Source organism: Prionailurus bengalensis, chromosome C1 (assembly GCF_016509475.1).
Source record: "Prionailurus bengalensis isolate Pbe53 chromosome C1, Fcat_Pben_1.1_paternal_pri, whole genome shotgun sequence".
Taxonomy (NCBI): domain Eukaryota; kingdom Metazoa; phylum Chordata; class Mammalia; order Carnivora; family Felidae; genus Prionailurus; species Prionailurus bengalensis.
In genome coordinates, this window is record NC_057345.1 from 127,933,398 (window position 1) to 127,961,337 (window position 27,940).

General features: G+C 42.5%; 1 protein-coding gene across 1 annotated transcript in view; it reads right to left on the reverse strand.

Moving 5' to 3' along the window:
• LCT (lactase) overlaps window positions 1-25,760 on the reverse strand; it is a 51,249-nt gene extending 25,489 nt beyond the window's left edge. The window contains exons 1-6 of the mRNA XM_043573319.1: window positions 25,121-25,760; window positions 16,828-16,907; window positions 13,463-13,546; window positions 8,936-9,038; window positions 7,591-7,666; window positions 2,591-3,320 (exon numbers count right to left, since the gene is read on the reverse strand). Of these exons, the coding sequence (XP_043429254.1) occupies window positions 2,591-3,320; window positions 7,591-7,666; window positions 8,936-9,038; window positions 13,463-13,546; window positions 16,828-16,907; window positions 25,121-25,760 (1,713 nt within the window). The remainder of the gene's footprint in view (window positions 1-2,590; window positions 3,321-7,590; window positions 7,667-8,935; window positions 9,039-13,462; window positions 13,547-16,827; window positions 16,908-25,120) is intronic.
• Window positions 25,761-27,940: the final 2,180 nt, after the last annotated feature.

Here is a 27,940-nt window from a genome sequence, read left to right on the forward strand (position 1 = left end):
AGTCAAACTCTTCACTGCTTCTCATGTTGCAAATGTTAATCCTTAACAGGGTCCTAAACTCCAATGGCAAACTGTGCTTCTTTCCAAAAGGCAGGAATGTGTGCCTTCTAACTGAGTCAGCATCAGGCAGCGGAATATGAAACAACTAGCAAAACCAGTCATTGTGGCCATGTAAGAATATGGAAAGGTGTTAATGACATGTCAGATAAGAAATGGGCACTAGGGTGATTATGACAGCCAGTGTGGGTTCAATCATCATAACAAATGTACCATGCTGGTGGGGGATGTCAATAACGGGGGGAGCTGTGCACGCGTGGGAGCAGAGGGTATATGGAAAATCTATGTAACTTCTGTTCAATTTTGCTGTGGACTTAAAACCACTGTAAAAAATAAAGTCTACTTGGGGCGCCTGGGTGGCTCCATCAGTTAAACATCTGATGTCTTGATTTTGGCTCAGGTCATAATCTTATGGTTTGTGGGTTTGAGCCCTGCATCAGCACTGTCAGCATGGAGTCTGCTTGGGATTCTCTCTCTCTGCCCCTCCCCCATCTCTCTCTCTCTCTCTCTCTCTCTCTCTCTCTCTCTCTCAAAATAAATAAACATTAAAAAAATAAAGTCTACTTGAAAAAAGGTACTAAGGGGTGCTTGGGTGGCTCAGTCAGTTAAACGTCCGACTTCGGCTCAGGTCATGATCTCACGGTTTGTGAGTTCAAGCCCCGCGTCGGGCTCTGTGCTGACAGCTCAGAGCCTGGAGCCTCCTTTGGATTCTGTGTCTCCCTCTCTCTCTGACCCTCCCCTGTTCATGCTCTGTCTCTGTCTCAAAAATAAATAAATATTAAAAAAAATTTTTAGAAGGCACTGAATTTAGTGCACTCTGTGAGTACACTGGGAATGCAAGGACTGGAAGGACATATGGGCAAAATTATGAGTGAACTGTTTTCTTTGCAATCTTCCCTTAATGGTACCATACTGTTTTAACTAATGAATCAAAGCAAGAATTGAAGGAGAAAGGTGGTGTGGACTTTCCAGGAGCCACAGTTGTAGGGATAAGAAGCCAGGAGAAGAGGTTGGGATGAGTTTTACAACAAGGAGACAAACAGAAAGGTTCAAACCTTCCATTTTGAGAAGTGTTCTTTCTCTCTTGGTGTGTATGCTCTTGTTGAACAAGAGCAGAGTGGAAGCTTTGACTTCACTCTAATTTTTGGCATTTCATCAAGTCATTGATTTTAGCTCATTCTGAGTGTGGACATTTTGGATTGTTCTCTAATTTTCTTATGTGTATTTATTTGTATCATCTCCAAAAAGTATTAAATCTTGAGGATATGGGTCATGCATCCTCCTTAACACCTAGCATAGGGCAAGGTAAAGACTCCTATTTCAGAACAGAACCCAAGATGTGGCAGGAGAAAGCCAGGCTAACATGAGCATCCTGAATATGGATGTCAGGGAAAGCTGGTGAGTTTTCTGGGAGATTTGAGCAAAAAAAGAAATGATGGAAAGGGCCCATATTAAGCTACTTAAAATTTTGTCTCCAGTATATACAACCCCTTCTTATGGAAATGATACCCTGCCTACCCTCTGGAAAGCCAAACCCTTTTTCCTTTTCCACCTCCCCACCTCTCAGCCAGTGTGTGGAGGGGTAGAGCTGAGACCCGGACCCAGACCAGTCACTGCACAACATTTTCCCAGCCTAAACTTAGTGATTGGTTCAGGGATGGGCATGCAACCCATGCAGCAAGCATAAGGCACAGGGACACGTTTGCTGGGAATGCCAGAAGAGAGGTAAGCTTTTTTTCCTGCTGGTCTTGAAATAGGAGAGCATGGCTGCTACCATCTGGTTACCAAGCAGCCCAAGTAGAAAACCAACAAGGAGGGGCAAGAAGAGAAATTGAGTACTAGTGGCATTGTTTGGGATCTGATCAAGCTCCACTCTGACCAGCTAAAACCCAGACTTTTCAGGGATGCCTGGGTGGCTCAGTTGGTTGAGCCTCCGACTCTTGATTTCAGCTCAGGTCATTATGTCACTGTTAGTTGGATTGAGCCCCCCCTCCAGCTCTGTGCTGACAGCTTGGGGCCTGCTTGGGATTTTCTCTCTCTCTGCCCCTCCCCAACTCATGCTCTCTCTCACTCTCTCAAAATAAATAAACATTTAAAAAAATCATATTAAAGCCCAGACTTTTCAGTTTCCCGAGCTGATGGACTGCCACTTGGCTTAAGTCTGTCCGGGTTGGTTTTTCTGTCCCATGCAACTAAGAGTCCTGGATGACAAGGAAAATCTGCTGTAGACTCAAGCAGACTCGGGCTCAGATTCTGGCTTCAAACTGCTGACTCTGTAGCGATGCCATCAGGAAACAGTTTCTCCTCTCTGAGCCCCAGTTCCCTCATCCACCAGCACTGTTCCAAGGATGTAATAACTTAAAGTGCCAGCAGTATTTGGACAAAATAAGGTGATTAACGATTTATGGTGCCTTCCCTCCCTCTGGCTTCCTTTAAAGCACAAAAAGTAAACGCATTCTGACTGGAAGAGACAATGACTTTCTCCCAGCCAAATTCTCCTCCAGTGAGGCGGCACTGCAAGGACGAGAAGTACCTTCAAAGAGGCCACACCCGGGTCGGAGATGCCCGGTGCGTGTCGGCCCGTGCCGTAGCCCGCGTAGCTCATCACCCACGGCTCATGGAAGGTCACCCACAGCTTCACGCGGTCCCCGAAGGTGGCGAAGCAAAAAGCCGCGTAGTCCAGGAAGGCGTCCACCACACTGTCGTCCTGCCACCCGCCGCGCTCCTGCAGGGCCTGGGGCAGGTCCCAGTGGAAGAGCGTGGCCATGGGCTGGATGCGCGCGTCCAGCAGGCTGTCGATGAGCCTGCTGTAGTAGGCTACGCCCTGGCGGCTGGGTCCGGGCCCGAGCCCCGTGGGGAAGATGCGGGACCAGGAGATGGAGAACTTGTAGACGTGAGCTTGGAGGCCGCGAAGCAGGGCCACATCGGTGTCCACCTTGTGGTAGCTGTCACTGGCCACCTCCGGTGTTGCTGCGCCCTCGGAGGCGTGCCGGCGACCCAGGTGGTCCCAGACGCTCGGCCCTCGGCCGCCCTCGGCCCAGCCTCCTTCCACGTTAAAGGCTCCCGTGGAGACGCCCCAGAGGAAGCCTTTGGGGAAATCCTCCGGCAGGAAAGCGTCCCTTTCGGCCGTGGATTGGTTGGCAAATGTTCCCCAGACTCTCCGGTAGGCGGAGCCCCGCGGCGAGGAGGAACCTGCTGCGGTCCCTAGGGCAGGCTGCGCGGCGGTCTGGAGGGGCGCGCTGTCTGTCCGAGAGCAGGGCCCGCTGCGGGATCCGAAAGACGGAAAGGACACGGTGAGTAATGACCCTGCGGGTTACCTGCGCCCCCAGACTGATGGATGGCGGCAATGTGTGTAATTAGTAAAGGTTCGAGAAGCACTGAGTCAAAAGCCACACAAGTGCCTGGTAGATGGGAAAATTACTATTATTGCCTCTTCTTAGGTGAGTTATTATTGCTTCTGCAGGACTCCAAACACTGTGCCAAGCCTACCGTTCTGTGTATTAGCTTGTCCTCAAATACTGTCTTTAGTTCTGATGCCATGCTTTTTCTTCTTACCGTTTATAAAACATAGCTAGTCATAATGATGGCTTTAGCTCATTATGCCTTGATTCTGTGCTGGCCACTGTGATATGAACGTAGGTCTCTCCATTAATTTTCATGAATTTATTAGATAAGGACTACAGTTATTTAACCATATCCTATAGAGAAGGAGATTGAGAGTCAAAGAAATGAGTATATTCTGGGCATCAGGGGACCAGCACCTGTTTGTCAGCTGGTATGGAAGAAAGTATTTCAATAACTGAATTACTGGTGTAGCTCTACTGATGTGCATCAGTTAAATATTAACACCAGCTACAACCTCCTTTCTCCTTCATGCTGCCTGGATTATGGACACAATGGCAGGAGCTCATGCAGTCATGCTGGACAATAAGGTGGAAGCCTTGTTAAGGATGACAAAAATTAAAGGGGCGCCTGGGTGGCTCAGTTGGTTGAGCGCCCGACTTCGGCTCAGGTCATGATCTCACAGTTCGTGAGTTCAAGCCCCGCATTGAGCTCTGTGCTGACAGCTCGGAGCCTGGAGCCTGCCTCGGATTCTGCGTCTCCCTCTCTCTCTGCCCCTTCCCCGCTCATGCTCTGTCTCTCTCTGTCTCTCAAAAATGAATAAACATTAAAAAAAAAATTAAAAAAAAAATTAAGGCAGAAGCCTGGATTCCTGATGATTGTACCTACTGTAGATCATCCATCTCCAGCCTTTGTAATGTAAATGAACCCACATCTTGTTTTTTTTAATGAGAACTTCTCCTTAATCACATAGTTTACAAACTGTAGAATACAGTCTGTGCTTTTAACCACATATCACTGTATTTGTAGATGTGTAAACATTTATATATTTTTAAATATTTCATATGTATAAATTCAGATAAATATATATATTTGAAATAAAACATACTGTAAAAATGCTATCCTTACATGAATGCACTCTATTTTCTATTTTATTCTAGTCCATTTCTCTCCTTCTGTCTTTCCTTCCTTCCTTTTTTGTTTTTAATTTTCTTTTAACATTTATTTAGAGAGGCAGAGAGAGACAGAGCATAAGCAGGGGAGGGGCAGAGAGAGAGGGAGACACAGAATCAGAAGTAGGCTCCAAGCTGTCAGCACAGAGCTTGATGCGGGTCTTGAACTCACAAACCGCAAGTTCATGATCTGAGCTGAAGTCGGACGCTTAACCGACTGAACCACCCAGGTGCCCCTCTTCCTTTCTTTTTTTAATAAAACATTTTCTTCTCATGTTTCAAAACAAACCCTAAATTGGTTTACCAATCTCCAAGTCCTGGCCTGCAGGCTGGAAGGCACTGTAAGAGAGCATGTGGCAGTTACACCAGCAGAGGGCAATGTTGAGGAAGGGTTGGTGTAGGTGGATGTGTTTGGTCTGGAGGGGGAATTGCAGGGGGATGGCGGAAGGGGGTGCAGTACAAGGGCATCTCCTGTCCAATGGCTATCATGTGGAGGGAGGATGTCATTTGTATGTGGTTAGCCCAGAGCACAAAATTGGTAGAAGTGACGGGGACATTGCAGAGGGACCTCTGTCCAATGGAGAGAAATCTGGGTCTTCCACACTTAAGTACCTCCTATTTTACGAAGCGTCAACGAACTCACATTTGCTAAAACAGCAGTGGGGGTGGGGGGTGATCTATAGTTATGGATTATCCATAATATATACAGGTCTCTGGAGCACAACCAGGGACACAGGTGACACCTACTCAATGAGCAGACTCAGCTACTCTGACCTAAAACTCCTGATCCTGATTGTCCTCCTGGCTTGGAAGAAATGAAGTCTTGAGGAAAGAAACAAACAGTCCCTGGATAAAATACAATTTGCTCTAAAGGACTGCTTAATTATTCATTTGCTTTTTTATTTGCTTATGTATATATGTATAATCTCTTCACCCAGCATGGATCTAGAACTTACAACCTTGAGATCAAGAGTTACATGTTCTTCTGACTGAGCCAGCCAACCACCCCTCAATTTGCTCTAAAAGCTTTAATGCTGGAAGTTCAGGTTTACCTAACTTGGGAGGAGATTTAACATACTCAGTATGAGTATACTGAGTATCTCTCAAGAGATTTAGCATAGCCTCAGTTTCTATGCCCAGGCCTTGCAGGTAGCCCTCCTTCAGCTATCCCTCCCCTGCCCCCAGCCACCTCAGAGCATCCCAGATAATGCTCTTTCTCCCCCTTCTGGGGAGCAATGCTTTGTCTTCTGCCACAATCTGGTATTAGAGTCATTTGTGGGCCACTCTGCTTCCCCTCCAAGGTCTAAGATTCTCAAAGAGAAAAGGATGTTACTCCTGTTGGAACCCCCCTCAATCTGCCCTGGCCCCCAGCAGACTCTCCAACATCCCCCTGAATGAGGATCCCTGGCTGTTAGTTTAATGTCAGCCAGTGTTGGACCTTTGCCTCAGGCCAAGTTTAGAGGCAGAACCTTGGAGCTGATATCATATGGCATCTTGTGGTTTTATAATTACTGAGCTTTCTGGGTAACCCTTTCATTATGGCCTCTTGAGTTCTATTTTCTGAAAACACATAGCCCAGTAATCCTCAGCTGACTCCGAGTGTGGTCAGGGAGCACTTTTGGCATATCTGCTCTTTCTACCATTCATACTCCCAGCACAAAGCCTGACAGTAGCAGCTTTGGTTTAACCAGCGGAGCTTGAAGTGAGTTGAGAGGACTGAACAACAGATTGAGATACGCAAGTGCTAGGAGAGGAAAAGCACAAGAGGATGGTAGCAACTGAGTGAGTGACCCTGGACAGAGCTTTTCTAGAAGTCTGAGGTAGGCTAAGGAGAGCTCTAGCTCAAAGTCTGGGAAGCCAAATGCTTCTTTCCAGTCTTTGTCTTTCGTCAATGCATGGTGCATGAAGCTCACATGTGTAACATACCCATGGAAGGCTGACGTTTCTGGGGAACAACCATCTCCTGGTTTCCACACCATCCTTTTAGGTTTTTGTCTTTTAGGTTTGTCATGTGGAGAGAGGATGTCATTTGTATGTGGTTGGCCCACGTCTTTTTTGTCTTTTAGGTTTTATTTTATTTTATTTTTTAAATTTTATTTAAAAAATTTTTTAAATTTACATCCGAATTAGGTAGCATATAGTGCAACAATGATTTCAGGAGTCCACACCATCCTTTTCATGCTCACTTGAGCAGCACATCGGATTTTGAGTGTTGTGAGAAGGTCATTATGGGGGTAACCTACAACCTGCTCTAATTTTTTTTTAACTATGCCATTTACAAATTTTGGTATTTTAGCCACAATTTTGTTAAGAAATTATTTGCAACCCCACATAAATTAAAACCTCTCTTCTTAGGGTATGCCTGGCTGTCTCAGTAGGTAGAGCCTGTGACTGTTTATCTTGAAGGGTCATGAATTCAAGCCCCACATTGGGTATAGAGATTACTTAAGGAAATAAAAAAGTAAAAAAAAAACCCACGAAAACCAAAAACAACCTCTTCTTAGAACACCACTGAGTTAGGTTTCTGCCCCACTGCAACAGTTCAATCTCCTACCTATGCTATCTCCTCGAGGGGAAGATGTTTTACATATCACATGAGGAAACAGGTATACAGAACTAACCTCACTTACTCAGAACATGTAACTTCAGTGGGGTGGTCAGATATATCTTTAACCCAGGCTGCTGTTCCACAAACTCAGGTTGTCTCCAACAAGATGTTAAATTAGAAGGCAGGGGTTCAGATACCAGCTCTACTCATTGTGTACACTTGGACAAACTGCAAAGGTCACCAGTGCAGAATGACAAGAGAGGATGCAGGACCATGTGGGCCCCGGGTAAGATGCAATGGGAGACAGGCTCTCTCTGCCATCCCCTCTGAGTCTTTATCTCTCGCCTACAGAACAGCCATGATAAAATCACTGACGAGAGGCAGATGGCAACAGTCCCATGAGATCACACATATGAAAGAATATTCTGCAAATATCAGCTATTGATACTTCAGTAGGAAATCTAACATTACCTTTTCTTGGAACTTGAACAGCTCAGGAAAGTATTGAGATCAAACCCAATGGTGATCACTTGGCTTTTATTTATGGCTGTAAAAGAAGAAGTTTAATTAATTCTCCCTGAAGTCCAACCAACAATATGCATGATTGCCATCAATCGTTTTCCTTATATATACAACACACCCAAACTCCAAGCAATTATTCTAAGCTCCCTGGAAAATGCCATGGACTAAAGAACTAAGGAGGTCAGAAGTGATTTCCACCTACTTAGAACAGTGGTTCTCAAACTTCCGTGTGCATCAGAATCACCTGCAGAGCTTGTAAAGCACAAATTGCTGGGCCCACCTCACAGTTTCTGATCCAGTGCATCTGACATAGGGCTCAAGGATTTGAATGTCTAACAAGGTCCCAGGTGAGGCTGATGCTGCTGGTCTGGAGACCACACATGGAGCACAATTGATTTAGAAGAACTCAGACATCAGAAAAGGATGGAATTTTTTTAATTGTAGTAAACTATGCATCAACATAAAATTGACCATTTTAGCCATTTAGAAAGGGATGGAACTTAAGAATAGAGATCGGTATGCCATCAAAAAATGAGTTAGGGTGAGGGTTATTAAGTGGTATCTATGGATGAGTGTCAGGAGGTCTGTGAAGTCAGCTCAGTACTGGTTACAGGTAGTAAAAAGGGCACTACTGACTTATACCATACTCTGCCTTATAGGGTGACTGGGATGGATGTCAGGACACCCAGGAATGTGGCCCTCAGACCCTTCCTGCAGAGTCTCTAGTAGATCCTCAGCCCCTGATGCCTTAACAGAATCCACTTTTCCCTTGACCCGACTGGACCAGGAGTGATCTCCTGATCCATGGGCCCCCCGTCAGATTCACTCTCAAGAATTTGTCATAAGAGGCACAGAGAAGATGGTCCATGAGCTGTGGGTCTTAGACATGAAGGTTTTGGTGAGGTGCCCACTAGGGCCATGTGCAAGCTGAAGTGAAATGGGGACGTGAATAAGAGGAAGCAGAGTGAGGCAAAGGTGAGATATTGGAGGGATGGGTAATGGAAGGGGACACGCAAGCACAGAGCAGTTCCCCTGCTTACACCTGATACCTGAGGCCTGATGGCCTTTATTTACACAAGACCGAGGCATCCTTGTCATCTTTATACAGAACCCCTCATCTTTCTTGGGTCAGTTGGAGCTAAGGGACAGAGGGTACAAAGGCGTCTGGGGTGGGCTCTCAGACCAGCCCTCCTCTGGTCCTTCCTGTTATTGGAACCCCAGACTTTCAAGACTCCTACTGCCAAGCCAGTGCACCAAATGTGACTCAAAACCTTGCCAGCAATGGTCCACTCACCCTCGAGAAGGCTGAAGAGCAGTCTGGCTGACTTCTTCCTGGTGGAGGGGCAGTCCTGGAATCTTAGATTGAAGATGAAAATTTTTACTTTTGGCTCAACAGTCTGAAAAAGATAAAGGCCAACAAGTGAATTGAAGTTGCCTAGCATAAGTCTTTTGATAACAAGGATAGATTTTCAAGATGAGAAGTTACGAACCTCACTCCGGTTTGGGAAATGACCTCCAGACATCTCAATTAGGAAAGGAAGCAGACTCTAGACTCTGAGGGAGAATGAGCTACACTTTTCAGTAACAGCGGCCATACCCTCCCCATCAACCCACACCAAAGAGATAGGCTTAGCATGCTTACAAAGCTTACAGTGCCCAACCAGGCACTGTGTTAGGACCAGGGACAAGGCCATCCACTCATGTTAGGGGCCTTTCTTACTATAAGAGGCTTAATCAGGTGCCACCATCACAGTATTTATGGATGTCTGGGGTTTGCTTCAAAACAACCTGACTTGAGAAGGGGAAGATGGGGCATAGATGAAACAAGATCAGCCATGAGTCGATAGCTTTTGAAGTTGGGGATGGCTTCGTTATACTTTTCTTGTAGACATATTTCACATTTTCCGTAATAATAATGATGATAAAGCGGCCCTCATTCAAATGGAACAGGTGTGACTTTTCTCCCATTTCTAAGCCATTTCACTGTCAAAGGAAACATGTTGTTTGACTTCACTTTAAATTACCTTTTCTGGGGGGGAGGTTGGGTTTGGTCATTTTCCCCACATCAAGTTTTTCCTCTTCGGAGGAGTTAAAAGCCACCGAGAGATACCGATAACAACTACTTCCAAAGAAGGCAGGCTCATTCTTTATTTTCTCAGAGTCACCTGCAACAATGCCCCTTCTTTACAGATAAAGTGCCTTCAGCCTTGAGAAGCTAAGTTGCCCAAGACCACAGTTAAAGGAGGTGCAGCTCACACAGTCCTCAGTCTTTCCCTTGCTGGGTGGATGCAGGGGAACCCAACAGCTAAGGGGACTGAGGATTTTTTCTCTCCTGAAAGATCAACACACAATGGGGGCCAGGAGGGCTGAAGGAGCCTTCAGCTAAGTGGGGAATTTCCTGGGGGCTCAGAGGACAGGGGCACTGCACATGCACCTCCTGCAGAATTTAGATGTGCTGGGCATGAGGATGTCTTCTAGCCCTAAAACACCAGTGTGCTGGTGAGAAGAGCAGCAGCTCAGGGTCCCTGAGGCTCGGAGAAGGATGTGCAGGTTCTCTGGGGAGAGTGGAGGGAAACGGGAATGGGACAGTGCGGGACCTGCTCCTCCAGGCCTTCAAGCCTCCAGGAGCAGAGTGAGAGGACCCCAGATGAGGAGGAAGGGTACACTCCGAAGGAAGCAGTGGGCAGAATGATCCGGGTTCTTGGGGACACAAGTCAGCCCCTCGCCTGGGGACAAAGCTGTTCTTCCTCTCCTGGGCTTGCTGTGTGGGAAATGGTACATGCCTGTAAACCAACGAGCCCAGAGAGGGACAGTCTCCTCTCCAGCTCAGTTCTCTCCTCATAGCTGGTGATGAAAGTGGTCATCCTGAATCTTTAGAGCTACATCTGAAGTGTCAAATGCAGCATCTGGAACCTAATCCCTACCTAAGGAAATAATAGGAATAAAGAACTCCTAATAAAAGCCTGCCAAGTTTGTCCAGGAGGGTTTTACTATTCGGCTGGCCAGCTCTTAACTGAGAGTTCACAGCTTTATCCAGACACTGGGGGGAACAGGACTTCTTGAAAACGTTTTGATGTCAAAAGAGAAACACTGTAAACCACATCCTCAAGGAGAAATTAAGCCAGTGCTCTGTTGATGGCCTCTCTGAGGCATGCTCCATCTGCCTAACCCAGACAGTTTTAAAACGTCAGACAATGAACCCATTAGCTAAGGAACAAGCCCTGGTTGAAGTCCTTAAAGAAGACAAAAGACAGGTTTAGGTGTGACAGGCATCAGCAGGCCTTGAAGACGCTACTTCAGTGCTGCTTACGGCCCAGAAATCTGGCCCACCAAGCCCACCAGTGCAGTCTCTGGGTCAAGCCAGTTTGGGTTCAGGTAAGAAGATATTTGCAAAAACAACCAAAATTATACATGATTTTCAAAAATGCCACCCTCATTATAATGTCCCCAACACCTTGGAATTATTTTTGTCTTTGCAGAGGGAGTGTGGTGTCATGAGAAAGCCCTGGTTCCAATTCCAGCTCTGCTCACTACCTCATGTCTGATCTTGGTTAAGTTTCTTAAGTGTTGGGGTCTGCTGTAAGGGATAACATGAGGATAAAGTGCCCCACGCGGTGCAGGGCACAGAGCAGGCACTAAAGTCATAGCAGCTATTACTCAAATATCTTGTGAATGCATCTGCTGTCTTTGATTATTAGATCATAGTATTTGTAAACAATAAAAGCGGCAGTGCCTACAAGGTCAGCAGGAAACCCACAGACACAGGGTGGGTGATGCTAATTAGTCCATTTCAAGCTTCCAGCCTCAGGTCAAATGGAATTCCCACCTAGTTGCAGTACTGAGGGTTTGACACTGATGAGCTTGGCCTTTAAACAGGTAATTCCTCTAACAACCCACCCTGCCTATGGTGGGGGTGCTGGGATTCAAAGCCAGGAGGCACAGGGCTGAAAGCAGAGGGGAGTGGCTTTATAACCCACACCTGCAGAGGCAAGAGGAAGACACGAGTGAATGCTGGTGGCCAGGTGTCGCTGGAGAGGCCTGTGAGTGGGCAGCTCTTCAGGGGTAAGTATGGAAATACTGCTAGGACCCAGGAAGGCCAGAGAGAAGCCACTGGGTGTGCAATCTGTTCTAACCTGTTAGGAGATGGGCTAACAGTCAGGACTCCAGGGAATTGGGGATTTGTCTTCCATGAGAAAGGTGCTCAGCAGTGACCAAGCATAGGACAGAAAGCTAATAGGTAGGTAGGTGCCATCCAACATACTTTCTCTAAATAGTCACAATCATTAGACTTGAGGAAAATGATCCTGGGAACGGGAAGGAAGGGCCTGAGGTTACAGGAAGATCCCCATAGCTGGCATCTGATTCAGCAGACCTGGGTGTGAAATGTCTTTTTTTTTTTCAGTTGTGGTGAGACATACATAAAATGCCATTGTTAGAAAGGGAGAGAGCCAAAGCATAAGAGACTCTTAAAAACTGAGAACAAACTGAGGGTTGATGGATGGGAGGGAGGGAAGGGTAGGTGATGGGTATTGAAGAGGGCATCTTTTGGGATGAGCACTGGGTGTTGTATGGAAACCAATTTGACAATAAATTTCATATATTAAAATAAATAAATAAATAAATAAACATTAAAAAAATTAAAAAATAAAATAAAAATAAAAAAAGAATTTGCATTTCCAAGGTGATGCTGCTGGTGTGTGCGTTTCACCTGAAGAACCATTAATTCAAGTTATATGAACTATATAATATATGGAAGCCTTTAGAGTAATGTATAATTTTTTAAAAAAAGATTTAGTATCGGGGCACCTGGGTCGCTCAGTCGGGTTGAGTGCCCAACTTCGGCTCAGGTCATGATCTCACAGTTGGTGAGTTCAAGCCCTGCACCAGGCTCTGTGTTGACAGCTCAGAACCTGGAGCCTGCTCCGGATTCTTTGTCTCCCTCTCTCTGTGCTCCTCTCCCACTCACACTCTGTCTCTATCTCTCAAAAATAAATAAATGTAAAAAAAAAAATTAGTATTTGATTTTAGAGAGAAAAAAAGAGACTCTTAAAAACTGAGAACAAACTGAGGGTTGGTGGGGGGTGGGAGGGAGGGGAAAGTGGGTGATGGGCACTGAGGAGGGCACCTGTTGGGATGAGCACTGGGTGTTGTATGGAAACCAATTTGACAATAAATTTCATATTAAAATAAAAAAATTTAAAAAGATCAAAAATAAATAAAATAAAAATAAAAAAATAAAAAATTGCCATCATAACCATTTTTACAGTTCAGTGGCATTAAGTACATTCACGTTGTTGTGCAACCACAACCACCATCCATGAAAAGCCTTTTTAAATCTTAGGATGAACACTGACTGGAATTTCAATTCTCAGATATCTACACAAGAGATCCATGTGGGATATTTACCTTAATAAGACAACCCTCATTACCTCTTCCAGGGAAGACTGCCTGACCCTGCAATGTTCTCCAGCAATGCATTCACTGGAGATCTGCCCAGATGCAGCTCTGCAGGTCTGCTGGCTCTGCATGGAATAGCTCAGTTTACACATCAGCGAGAGCATTAAATGTCTAATATACTGGGGCACTCAATCAGTTAAACGTCCGAGTCTTGGTATCAGCTCAGATCATGATCTTATGGTTTATAGGATCAAGCCCCCATCTAGCTCTGTGCTGACAGCCCAGAGTCTGCTTGGGATTCTCTCTCTCTGCCCCTCCCCAGCTCACACACACGGTCTCTAAACAAAATAAACATTAAAAAAAAAGTCTAACATGCTGTCAGGAAGCTTCACCGTTCATCAATATGGGAAATGGCTCAAATTACCTGCAATTTACTCAACTTCTGTGGCAAACTTGCCTCACTTTGGCATTCATAAAACAAATCAAGAGAGAGGAAATCGACGGTGCCCTAGAAATAAGTAAATAGGATCGTTAGAACATAAGCAATTTCAAGATAAAGTACTGTTCAGAAGTATCCTTTTTTGTTTCTCCTCCTCCTACTAAATGGATACTCCAAAGTGAGATTTTCCAGGAAAAAGCAGGTAGAGGAGAAGCTGGGACAGAGCGAGAATGTGTGGAGGCCTTGTGCCTGCATGTTGCTGGGAATATATCACCACATACTCAGCAAAGTGCTCTGCACACAATAAGTGCTCAATAAATGTATATGATTAAATGAGGGAATGACGGGGAGCCTGGGTGGCTCAGTTGGTTGAGCATCCGACTTCGGCTCAGGTCATGATCTCACGGTCCATGGGTTCAAGCCCCGCGTTGGGTTCTGTGCTGACAGCTCAGAGCCTGGAGCCTGCTTCGGATTCTGTGTCTTCCTCTCTCTCTGTCCCTCCCCTGCTCATGGTCTGTCTCTCTCTCTCTCAAAAATAAATAAACATTCAAAAAAAAATTTTTTTTAAAGATTTAAATGAGGGAATGAAGTACTGGATGCCAGAAATGGTGGGTTTCCACCAAAGAAGTGAGCACTAATGGAGTCAGAGGCCAGAGCTGCCCTGGTCAGCCCCCTCCTCACAGCCGTCCCACTTTGCTGGGACGGAGATAGCGGAGCAGACACCCACAGGATCTGCAGTGATCTCTGCAGACCTACAGGGCTTTGGGGCTTTGTTTTAATTGTAGGCTATTGTCAATGGCCTACTGTCAGGCCACAGTTTTCAAGTCCACCCTAGTTGACCCTAGCTTGACCCATTGTATTATCCAAGAGCACAGCTCTTATGGTCCTGGACATATCTATCCCTCTGCACAGTCTCTGGCCTGCATATGTTCTAAGAACTTCAGATTCACAGTCTAAACACATAAAGATACCACTATGATTCCATCCCTGCCTTTCTCAGAAGTCATTGTATCCTTGTCATGACTAGATCAGAGCCTGTTATCTCTCCTTCATAGATCATCTGTTCCCTCGGGACACAGACCCTTGATAATGGCATCTGATGACAACCAAGTGCACCGTGGACCTTTGATAATTGACTCATCACTAGCTCCCTATGGCTTTCCAGATCAAGTCTCATCCGTGTTTACCCAATAGCCTACATGCTTGCTCCACTTTGGTGGGTACCACCAAACCCCTTCCCCACCCCCTCTCAGCTCTTACTTTTGTTTGTCATTTCTGTACAACACATAGTCGCTTAGTTCCCACCCTTGAAAGTCATTGCAGTGGAGGAAGATTTAAAGAGTAGAACCACTGAAGCATACAACTTAACACAGAGTGTTAGTAAATGCACCAATTACATGAAAAATTGCAGAAAGTTAGAAGTGCTATAAGGAAGTCTAGATCAGTGGTCTTCAAACTTACCTGGGGCTCACCTGGAAACTATGAAGACCCAGGACAGTCCCTCCACATTAAGCCTTGGCTTATGCGTTTTACTAGCTCTCCAGGTGATTCTGGTACCCAACAAGACTTGGAAAGTGCTGGTCTAAACAAAGGGCTATGTGTTCCAAGTGGAGAGAGAGAGCAAATCAAGTTGAGCAAGGGAGTATTGTTAAATGAGGCCTCCCGATGGAAAGTGTATGCACGTGTATGTCATAAATGGGTAGAATTTTGTTGGAAGAGATTTGGGCAAATCTAGGATAAGAAGCACACTGAATGGTGCATGCAAGACAGGGGGAAGAAAGCATAGCATATACACTGGGAAAAATAGGAGGGGAGACCCCAAGACAGCTTGAGTGAGCCACACCTGGAAGGCCCTGAAGGATTTGCACCAATTTCTCCCATCTGTGGCAACACATAACATAAAATTTACCAAGTTCACTGGCATTAGGTGCATTCACATTGTTGTGCAACCATCACCATAATCCATGCAACACATCTTTTTTTTTTTTTTTTTAATGTTTAAATATTTTTGAGGGTGCGGGGAGAAGGAGGAAGACAGAGGATCTGAAGTGGGCTTTGTGCTGACAGCAGAGAGCCTGATGCAGGTCTCAAACTCACAGACCACAAGATCATGACCGGAGTCAAATGCCTTAACTAACTGAGCCACCCAGGCACGTCCATGCAATGCATCTTTGAATCTCAGAGTGAGCACTGAGTGTAGATTCCCACTAGGGAATTAATAAAAACTGGGCTCATGGAAACTCCAGAAGCACTGCATGGCATGGACTGGGGCAAAGAGACCAGTCCAAAGGCTATTGCTTGACAAGCACTTTTCTGATCAGCACTTTGGTCTCCTGAGTTCATAACCGATAGCGGTTATCACCCCTTGTAAATTAATTTAGATGGCATTCTGGCCATATGGTCAGCCTTGAAACTATTTTTTCAGAATCTTATCACAACTGGATTTTAAGTTCCTGAGATGGTAAATCTGAGGACCGGACCCTGACCTATGGGGCCCCCATCGTAGCACAGGCACCAGTGTCTGTCACATGGCACTGTGCTATCTATGCAGCACCCTACAGAAATCTGCAAAACTACAGAAATCAGCTATTTTTCCAGATGATTTTCCACACTGCACAGCAGCTAAGCTTACACAGGCCAAAGCTGTTTAATTCTCAGATGTTTTAACTTTTCTTATTAAAATTATAGTTAATAAAATTATAGTTAAAAAGTTATGTTCAGAGGAGGCAGAAAACAAGATGATACTCTAGGGAGTTTTGTTATTTTAAAAAATAAAATAAAATAAGGGGCACCTGGGTGGCTCAGTTGGTTAAGCATCTGACTCTTGATAGTGGCTCAGGTTATGGTCTCATGGTTTTGGGGTCAAGCCCCACAATGAGTTCTGGGCTGACAGCATGGAGCCTTCTTGGGATTCTCTTTCTTCTCTCTCTCTCTCTCTCTCTCTCTCTCTCTCTCTCTCTCTCTCTCTCTCTTTCTCTCTCTCTCTCTCAAAATAGATAAACTTAAAGAAACAAACAACCTTTACCTGTCCTTCTATCTCTTTTGCTATAAACACACCTCTTCTCTAATAAGCTATTTTGGACTCTTTTAGTTAAAAAAAAATCAGAGCAAACAGAAGCATTTGACTTATTTACATAGGCAAAAGCTGACACTAGACCAAGCAAGAGCTGGGACGCTATAAATGAGATTTTGTTTGTAAGGTAAACATGAATCTAGAAAATGGACAGCATTCAGAAGAGGCAGTTAATAAAAATGCCAGGCTAACAGATGAAAACTTCTCTAGTGTTCTAAAATGAAAATCACAACTTTCCTCAGATGTTGCAACTGCTATTTTGGGGTGCTGTCATCACCTTGGCAAGAGCACACGTGGACGGTTCCAGCAGGAGCTCCGAGACTGCTTCAGCTCGCAGGACCGCAGAGAGTTTTCCGCCTAAAACCAACCAGAGAAACCAGCTGCAGGTGAGTGAGGCAGGATGCTGGGGCTGCAGAAGCTGCGTGGGGACTCATTTCCTGTTCCATGTTCACTGACTTTAAAAATGATTTCTGAAGAAATCACTTAACATGACTTTACCCTAGCTGAAAGATTTTAGATAACAAGGTGCCTTTAAAAACAAAACAAAGTCCCTTTAGAGAATGTTTCATCTAAATCAGGACTCAGAAATTCAGGACACTTGTCTTTTAGAAGAATAAAAGCAGGGCAGGCTGGGTGGCTCTTCTTGAAATTAAGAGTCTCTTGATTTCGTCTCAGGTCATGATCCTGAGGTGGTGGGATCCAGCCCTGTGTTGGGCTCCACACTGAGCATGGAGCCTGCTTGGGATTCTCTTTCTCTCTCCTTCTGCCCCTCTCCCTCACTCTTTCTCTTCTCTCTTAAAATAAAACAAAATAACAAACACACACACACACACAAAGAATAAAAGCAATTACCCTGCCCTGCCCCTCCAGTGTAGAAGGTGGTGAGGTGAGAACTGCTTCCTCACTTTGTTTGTTTAACACTTTCTGCTGTTACCCGGTCCTTATTCATTGTCCTGAACATCAGTTCAGCCCCTCCTGTGCACGGAGGGGAAAACGAAGGAACTATAAACACCTGTAGCGTGTACCCACTTGATTTGATACTTGATTACCTGCAGTGGTGCTCAGCAGTTGTGTGCGTCCAAATCCCCTGTGTGCTTTTCAGCAGACTGGGGCGGGCTCTGCAACAGTGCACTTTAACAAGCTTCCCAGGTGCTCCTGACCCTCGTCCTCAGACCACCACTTGAGAAACACGGCTGCGGAGGAGGGGTTCCTCAGCCGTTTGTATTGCCAACTGACTCTTTCATGCGCCTGAGTCTTTATCTCCCCCTGGATTGTGTGCTCGCTGAGGAGCAAAATTTAAAACATTAATCACTCCAGATAGCAACTTCAGCACTGGGTGCATAGCAGACCTGTGGTTTGGAAACGCTAAACCAAAACCAAATAAAATCAGAGTTTGAGAGTTAAACTGTAAGGCTGTGTGCTGACAATGAAACCACCACTAACAACTACAAAAGTGCTTTTTTTTTTTTGTAGTTATCTTTATACCCAACGTGGGGCTTGAACTCATGACCCAGATATCAAGAGTCGCAAGTTCTTCCAACTGAGCCAGAAACAGGTGCCCCAAAAGGGGCTTATTTTGATAAACGTGGTAGAACTTTGAAATCTCCTAAGCAGGGAATTTCACTTAGAGACATTTAGTCCTCATTCTGATAAGATAACGCTATTTTCTAGTTACTCAAATGATTGTCCCTAATGGATCCATTTCACCTTTCACCGATTTCTATTCTTCATTCTATCGTCACATCAGCACACATGGAACATAAGTTCCCAGCTTGTGCTTAACATCTTAAAATGTACAATCATCTGTAGGCCAAAGAAATGAAATAAGAGTACAGTTGATCCCTAAATAGAATGAACTCACAGATTTTTAAAAAAAAAATTTTAATGTTTATTCATTTTGAGAGAGAGAGAAAGAGAGAGAAAGTGTGTGAGCATGAGTGGGAGAGGGGAAGATTGAGAAGGAGACACAGAATCCAAAGCAGGTTCCAGGCTCTGAGCTGTCAGCACAGAGCCCGATGTGGGGCTCAAACTCACAAACCGTGAGATCATGACCTGAGCCAAAGTTAGATGCCCAACCGACTGAACCAGCCAGGCACCCCATAGATAATTTCTAATTGACTCTGCAAGCTGCTTTTAGAATTAGAGTGAACAAATGTACTTGAAGTTCTAGAAATTCTCATGGTTCCCAACCTATTGCCAGTGCAAGCATAAACTATACTTTTTAACATACTGTCAAATGCAGATTACTCAAAACCAGATTCTCACGTGAAGCTTGCAGTTCATGTTTTCTATGGAACTGAAAGGGGGATAATTGCTCTGCTTTAGGAAAATTTATCTTGCATTTTTTTGTTGGACATAATTAAACAGGTGTTCATATGTCTATGAACTCAAAGACATGAACAGGTGTTCATGTGTCTAGCTCAAAACTGGTATTTGCTGTGGGTTGAGAATGAACTGTTGTAAGCCTGTGTAGAAAACCACTGCACAGCATTGTGTAAATTCCCATCCCTCCTATGCGTTGCTGGACCTCGCTAAAGGATAAGCTCACCTGTTTCCACCATAAAGGGAAGTTGTTCCACTAAAAACCGTTACGGCTGTTAATAAAAAAAAAAATAGCCCCCTTTCCTCTTGCTCCTTCCCTTGTTGCCTCAAATACTCCAATAAAAGTAATCTGGCCAATATTGAACTGCCAATATCAATGCTTCAAGCTACTACTACTGCTTGGGCAGGCAGGTAATACTGGTGTTATCCTGGGTTGTGTCCCTGTGTTGTGCAAGTGGGGGATGTTGTGTACAATTCTGCTCTTCCCACAAGAGGAATGTTCCCACTCTCCCAGCCTCCAACTCTCTGTCCGAATCCTCTCTTCTACTGAATCCTCCCCACTGGCAGCACATTGAACACACAAACAGGAGGTTTATAATAACAGATATAGAAAGATTAGAAAAGAAGAAAAGAATTTTTCAAAAATTTTGGTAAGTATATATATATATATATATATATATATATATATATATATATCAAAATTTACCCTTAAAAATTTTAAGTGTACAGTTTAGGCATTAAGTACATTCACATTGTTGTGCAGCTGTCACCACCATCCATCTTCAGAAATTTTTCAACATCCTAAACTGAAACTCTATATTCACTGGGCAGGAATTCCCCATTCCCCAGACCTCCTAACCCCTGGTAACTACTATTCTACTTCCTGTCTCTGTGAATTTCATTATTGTAGGTCCTTCATGTAGATGGAATCATACAATGTGTGTCCTTTTGTGACTGGCTTATTTCACTTAGTATAATGTCTTCAGGGTTCATCTACATTATAGCAGGTGTCAGAATTTCATTTATTTTTTCTTTTTTAAATTTATTTATTTATTTATTTATTTATTTATTTATTTATTTTTGGGACAGAGAGAGACAGAGCATGAACGGGGGAGGGGCAGAGAGAGAGGGAGACACAGAATCGGAAACAGGCTCCAGGCTCCGAGCCATCAGCCCAGAGCCTGACGCGGGGCTCGAACTCACAGACCGCGAGATCGTGACCTGGCTGAAGTCGGACGCTTAACCGACTGTGCCACCCAGGTGCCCCTCTTTTTAAGGCTGAATAATATTCCATTGTATAAATAGTACATTTTGTTTATCCATTCATCCATCCATGGACATTTGGGTTATTTCCACCTTTCAGCTATGTAAATAACACTGCTATGAACATAGGTATAGTATAGATACCTGTTCAAGTCCGTGCTTTCAATTCTTTTATGTATGTACACCCAAGCGCTAGATGATAGAGTAATTTTATGTTTAATTTCTTGAGGAACTGCCACACTCTTTTCCATAAGGGCTACACCATTTCACAGTCCTGCCTGCAATGCATAAAGGTTACAATTTCTCTATATCTCTACCAACACCTGTGATTTTCTGCTTTTTAAAATAATAACAATTCTTATGGGTATGAAGTGCTATCTTGTTGTGGTTTTCATTTGCTCTACACAATGATTGAGCGTCCTTAATAATTGAGTTAATCTTTGTATATGGTACAAGGTAAGAGTCTAACTTTGTTCCTTTGCATGCAGATATTCACTTCTCTCAGGAACACTTGTTGAAAAGACTCTTTTCCCCACTGAAAGGTCTTCACACTCTTGTAGAAAATTATTTGACCATTTGGTAAGGGTTTATTTGTGGGCTTTCTATTTTATTCCATTGGTGTATATGTCCATCCTTAAGCTAGTACCACACTATTTTGATTATTATAGCTTTGTAGTAAGTTTTGAAATCAGGAAGTGTGAGTCTGCCAACTTTGTTTTTCTTTTTCAAGAATGTTTTGGTTATTTGGGGTCCCTTGAGATTCCATATGTATTTAAGGATGGATTTTTCTATTTTTGCAAAAACTGTCACTAGGATTTTGATAGGGATTTCAATGAATCTGTAGACTGCTTTGGGTAGTACTGGAATTGCAACAATATTAAGTTTTCCGATCCATGAACAAAGGATGACTTTCCAGTTATTTTTGTTTCCTTTACCTTCTTTCAGCAATGTTCTAAAGTTTTCAGTGCACAAGTCTTTTGTGTCCTTGGTTAAGTTCAGAAAAGAACTTTTAAAAACTACTTATTAGAGTGAGCATAACTCCCAGTCATTAAGTGTGAGCTGTGTATGGTGACTTCTTTCCAAAGAGTGCAGTATGGAAAGGAGGAAAAAATAATAACTTTACAGTGGAGATACCTGAAAAACACAACCTCAACCAGGTGATCAAGGTCAATATTAACAGTATAAATCACATTGATAGTCTGTATCCTTGATATATGATGAAAATAACACTTTATTCTGTAATCTTCCTCCCTAAAACCCATAATCTCAACCTATTCATGAGAGAAACATCAGACAAATCCCAATAGAATTGGCAGTCACAAAAGATGACATATTAAATTCTTCCATTCATATGAAATGTTCAGAACAGGGAAATCTAGAGATACAGGAAGTTAATTAGCAGATGCTTAGGACTGAGATGGGAGAGGAGAATGGAGATAGTAAGATGATAGTTCCAGCCTCATGCTGGGTATAGAGACTACTTAAAAATAAAATCTTTATACATATTCACAAAGCTGTATGACAATATCTACTAATTCCAAAACATTTTCATCACCAAAAAAGAAATTCCTTGGGGAGCCTGGGTGGCTCAGTTGGTTGAGCTCCAGACTTCAGCTCAGGTCACGATCTCGTGGTTCATGGGTTCAAGCCCCTCATTGGGCTCTGTGCTGACAGCTCAGAGCCTGGAGCCTGCTTTGGATTCTGTGTCTCCCTCTCTCTGCCCCTCTACCACTCACACTCCGTCTCTCTCTCTCAAAAATAAATAAACATTAAAAAAATGTTTAAAATAAATTCATTATCCATTAGCTGTCACTTCTTGTTCTCTTTTCAAGCCCTAGATATAGCCTATCTACTGTAGTGTCTCTATGCCTCTTCTGGAGATTTAATATAAATGAAATCATATAATATGTGGTCTTTTCTGATTGGCTGCTCTCACTTAGTTTAATGTCTTCAAGGTACATTCATGTTGTGGCACGTATCATTTCTTTTTGGGTAACTAATATTCCATTGTATGTATATGCCACATGTTGTTTATCCATCAACTGAGGGACATTAGGGTTGTTTCCACTTTGGGTTATTATAAAAAATGTTGCTATGAATGTTTGTGATAAGCTTTCTTCTAGACATTTGTTTTCATTTCTCTCAGACATACTCCTAGAAGAGAAATTGTTGAATCATAGGTAACTCTAAAGTTTATCTGTTTCAAGGGGTTCCTGACTAGCTCAGTTGGTAGAGCATGCAACTCTTGATCTGGGGGTAGTGAGTTCAAGCCCCATGCTGAGTATAGAGATTACTTAAAAATAAAATCTTTTAAAAAATGAATCAAAAATAAAGTTTATCTGTTTGAGAAACTACCGGAGTGTTTCCCAAAATGGCTTCACCATCATTCATTCCCATCAGTGGTATGGGTCCCAGTTTCTCTACATCATTGCCAACACTTGTTATTGTTTGTTTTGTTTTTATTACAGCCATACTGGTTGATGTGAGGTGGTATTCTGTTTTAATTGTTGGATTCAGAGGTCACTCCCTGGGCATTTTTATAGAATTTTGTGCTTTTTTTTAAAAAAGCAGTTGATGGGGCGCCTGGGTGGCGCAGTCGGTTAAGCGTCCGACTTCAGCCAGGTCACGATCTCGCGGTCCGTGAGTTTGAGCCCCGCGTCGGGCTCTGGGCTGATGGCTCGGAGCCTGGAGCCTGTTTCCGATTCTGTGTCTCCCTCTCTCTCTGCCCCTCCCCCGTTCATGCTCTGTCTCTCTCTGTCCCAAAAATAAATAAACGTTGAAAAAAAAAATTAAAAAAAAATAAATAAATAAAAAAGCAGTTGAGTAATTTTTTATAGTATTTTGCTTTTAACCAACTTATGTTATACAACTGTTTTGTGTATATTAGGTGATATATTTGAAAAAGAACAATAAGGCTATGGGATTGGACTAAAAAAGGAGTGGAAAATAAGAGAAAGAGAGAAAGAAGGAAAACCACCTTTTGGAATAAGAAGGAGACTGAAAAAATAATTTACTTTGTGTCCTGCATTATATTGGGGTAGATAATCTAGTGATATTGATGAAACACAAAATGAAGGATGGGAGGAATGAGCAGAAAAGGAAAATATGAGCTCAAAAAAGAAAGTGTTTAGTAACCTGATGAAACTTAAGAATGGAATATACAGACATTTTAATAAACATGTATATCTACTTTATAATCAAAATAATTCTAGGGAGTCTGTCCTCAAAACAAGATAGATTTTCCTTTGTTTGAGATGGACCAAGTTCAATCTTGCCTTCTTTCAAAGTTCATTTACCCAGCACTTCTTCAGTAGAATTACAGCCAACAAATATTTACGTGCTCACTTGCCCCCAAGATGGGCTTTCCAAAGAATGCAGTTTCAAATTCAGCCTCTCCTCATCTCCTACCCTCTACCGAGAGCTCACTAAACTGACTGTGGCTTCTCACTGTCTCCATGCAGGGGCTTTAACCTCTTCCTGGAATCCTCTTTTCTAATCCATTTGCTTGCTCCCTCCCTTGGCTTCCCTGAGCACAGTATTCCTGACACCCCTATCTGAACCAGCTCCCTCCACATTCATACTCTTTCTTCCCTTGCCCTGCTTTCATTTTTAACATAGAAAAATGTTTAATCTCTCTATAATCAAATACGTGCCAGTGAGGCATATAAGGAGATAATAGTTTTCAGCTGTCAAATTACCAATAACAAAATGATTATATCATTGAAGACAGGCTGAGTAGGGTCAGAAAAGTTTTATAACTGTTGGTATACGCTATTACAGTGTTTCTGGAAAATAATTTAGCAACATGCTTTAAAGTCTTAAAGAATGCACATTTTTTGAACAAGTGATTTCAATTCTAAGAATCAGAAAGAATTTACTGAATGGAAGGTAGACAAAGATTTATATATAGGAATGTTCATTGCAATGTATTTTGTAATGTGAAAATTAAACATATATATATATGACATATATAAGTGAGAGAAATATTTAAAACTCTATGATCTGGGGGCGCCTGGGTGGCGCAGTCGGTTAAGCGTCCGACTTCAGCCAGGTCACGATCTTGCAGTCCGTGAGTTCGAGCCCCGCGTCGGGCTCTGGGCTGATGGCTCAGAGCCTGGAGCCTGTTTCCGATTCTGTGTCTCCCTCTCTCTCTGCCCTTCCCCCGTTCATGCTCTGTCTCTCTCTGTCCCAAAAATAAATAAACGTTGAAAAAAAAAATTAAAACAAAAAAAACCCAAAAAAAAAACCAACTCTATGATCTGTTCATAGGTGGATTTTATATTTATTTTTAATAAAATTAGAATGTACTCATAAAATATCTAAAGTTTAAAAAGTAGAATATACAAGTATGCATTATGTTATATACTATGTATACAAATATACATAGAGTATATAATAAAAAACAGAAAGCATATATAATCCAAAACTGGTTCTTAAAATTGGTATACCTCAGATTCGCCTAGGAATTTATTAAAATCACAAATGTACTCATCCTGCCTAAACCTACTGAATCAGAACCTCAATTACTTATGAAGCAGGAATATGGACAATTGCAATTACTCTCTCCTCACTACCAATCAGTATATCGTTATTTTATCTTTGTAGTTGTCTTCTCTGCTGGAATGTAAACTTCAGCTAGAATGCATAACTTGCTTTGCATGAGAAAAGGGGGAGACTGAGGGAAGACTGGCAATCCTGAAGCCTTGGAGAGGCAGGGAGGTAGGAATGGAGTAGGAAGGACAGGAAGATATTCTCACAGACTCGAGACTGGAGAAGGGGTGCTTAAAAGACATTTTTCAAAGGAAATGCTGGAACTATGCAATATAAACCACCCCTGCTTCTCTCCATGGGAGTATCTTCAATACAGTATTAATTTCTCACCAATGAATACAAAAGACAAGACTACTGAAGAGGAAGAAATACCAAGTCCTGCTTTAAGGAGGAAGGGAGAAGGTGGGTCAGCCATCAGGGTTGTGTGTACTTACCTTGAGAAGCATATTTTTCATGGTAAATCTCATAGGCTTTTCTGTGGGCATCAGTGAGGGTCTGGAGATGTGAAGGTCTTGATTCCTGGTGCGGAAACTCTTTTATCACCTCCTCCAAGTCACTAAACGTGAACCAGATCTTAACCAGGTCCCCAAAGGAGTGGAAGGCGAACGTGGCATAGTCCGCAAAGAGATCAGCAAAGACTTCTCTTCTCTGGACGGTGCTGGCAGGAAGGGTCTGGTGATGCAGAACGACCAGGGGCTGAAGCTGTGCGGTCTTGAGAGTCTCAAGGAGTTGCCGGTAGCACTGCACTGTTTTGCTGTCTGGGTTCTTGGAGCTTCCTGTTGGGAGAAGTTGTGCCCATGGAAGAAATACTTTGTAATGGGTGATCTTACTGGCACGAACACTATTAAAGAACTTCGGCAGGAAAGCGGGCAGTGGTTGGCGACAAACATAAATGCTTCTGTCCTCTGCTGCAAAATTAGAACGCTGGTTTCTCAGTGGATCACTCAGGTTGTATAGCAAGTCATTGGTGAGAGGACCAGCAGCTGAAATGAATGTTCTATCAGATTCCCAATCTAATCCCCAGCACGAAAAGCTCAGGAGGACAATAAAGACTGAATTCCAGGCCAGCTCCATTTTCAAGGACCTGTTAGGAAGTACATGGAATCGTTACTTTATAACAACAGCCAGGTTGTAAAATGCTAATTGATTATTAACAGTTAATATTTAACTGCGTTATCTGTGATAATGAAATCAGTACATGGCTTACCAGTGTAATATCAAAAATTTAAAGACCATAAGAGATAACACAAAGACCTCAAACATTTCGCACAATTTAAGCAGATGAACCTGGAAAGTGTCTGAAGGAAAAAGTTCCCCGTGTTTTTTTTATTAATTACAAATTATTTTAAAATTTGTTTACACACAAAAAACTCATTTACATAACAGAACAAAGATTGCATCCCTTGCCAAACCTTTTTCCCCCTTAAAAATATATAAGTAAATGATGAACACATTGTGTAAAAGATTCAAATGTAAAAACGTAAAAGACAAACCTGCAAATTCCTCTTCCCCAACTCCCCTCACCTTCCTTGGGTAAGCACTCTAAACACTGTGTTTCCTTCCAGTTTTCTTTTTTTATGTAGCTGAATGGTTATGCAGGTTTAAATCTTGTGAAAGTTACTTAATTTCTCTGTGCCTCTGTTTCCTCATTGGTAACAATGATGAGTAGATAAATTGTGAGAATTAAAAGAGATCATTCTTCAGTGTGTTTGGAACAGTGCAACTCAACGAACGCTACATATACACAAATGCCAACATACATAAGTGTATAACATTTTAAATATATAATTTAACATATATGGGATTATACCTTATGTATTGTTCCTCAGATTTCTTTTTTCCACTTAACAGTTCTCAGAGTTCTGTCTATATCAGAAAATATAGACCCGCTTCTTTTTAACAGATGCATAGTACTCCCCATAAGGATGTACCCTAATTGAACCTCTCATATATTGAGTACTGGTTGGTTCTTAATTGTAATGTGTTGTAAATGAATCTTTGTCTACACGTATGACCATTTCTTTAAGACAGAGTCTTGGAAATTAAGTTCCTGACTCAGTGTTATACTACTATTTAGAATTTTGATTGAAACCCAAATAGTTATCCAAAATAGGCTTCATCAAATTTAAATCCTACCTAAAGTTTAGAGGTGTGCCTAAATCTGTGTTTTGCTAATACCTGTCATAAAACTTCACATTTTTGACACTTTGAAAAATGAAAATATTATCTCCTTGTCAATTTTTCATTTTTCTGCTTAAAGGGGGTAGTTAGCTATTCATGTTATATCATATATGTGTGGTTTATTTCTGGGCTATTTTGTTCCATTGATCTATGTGTCTGTTTTTATACCAATGCCATACTATTTTGCTTGCTACAGCTTTATAATATAGTCTGAAATCAGGGAGTGTGATACCTTGGGCTTTGTTTTTCCCTCAAGATTGCTTTAGCTATTCAGGGCCTTTTGTGGTTGCACACACATTTTAGAATTGTTCGTTCTATTTCTATGGAAAATACCATTGGAATTTTGATAGGGATTACATTAAATCCATAGATTGCTTTGGGTAGTATGGACATTTTAACAATGTTAATTCTTCCAATTCATGAGCGTGGAATATCTTCCCATTTATTTGTATCTTCTTCAATTTACTTCATCAGTGTCTTATGGTTGTCAGTGTACACATCCCTGATTATATTTATTCCCTAGGTATTTTAATCTAGGTATTGCATTTGATACAATTGTAAGTAGATTGTTTTCTTAATTTCTCTTTCTGATAGCTCATTATTAGTGTATAGAAATGCAACACATTTTTGTATATTGATTTTGTATCCTGCAAGTTTGCTGCATTTGTGGATTCCTTCCAACAGTTTTTTGGTGGAGTCTTTAGTTTTCTATATATGATATATCATCTGCGAATAGTGACAGTTTTATACTTTTCTTTCTGATTTGGATGCCTTTTGTTTCTTTTTCTTGACTAATTGCTCTGGCCAAAGCTTCTAATACTGTTGTTGAATAAAAATGGTGAAAGTATACATTCTTGTCTTGTTGCTGACATTAGAGGAAAAGCTTCCAGCTTCTCACCATTTGAGTATGATGTTATCTGTGGGCTTGCTGTATATGGTCTCTATTTGTTGAGGTATGTTCCCTTTGTACCCACTTTTGTTGGGTTTTAATCATAAATGGATGTTGAATTTTGTCAAATGTTTTTTTTTTCTACATCTACTGAGGTGATCATATGATTTTTGTCCTTCATTTT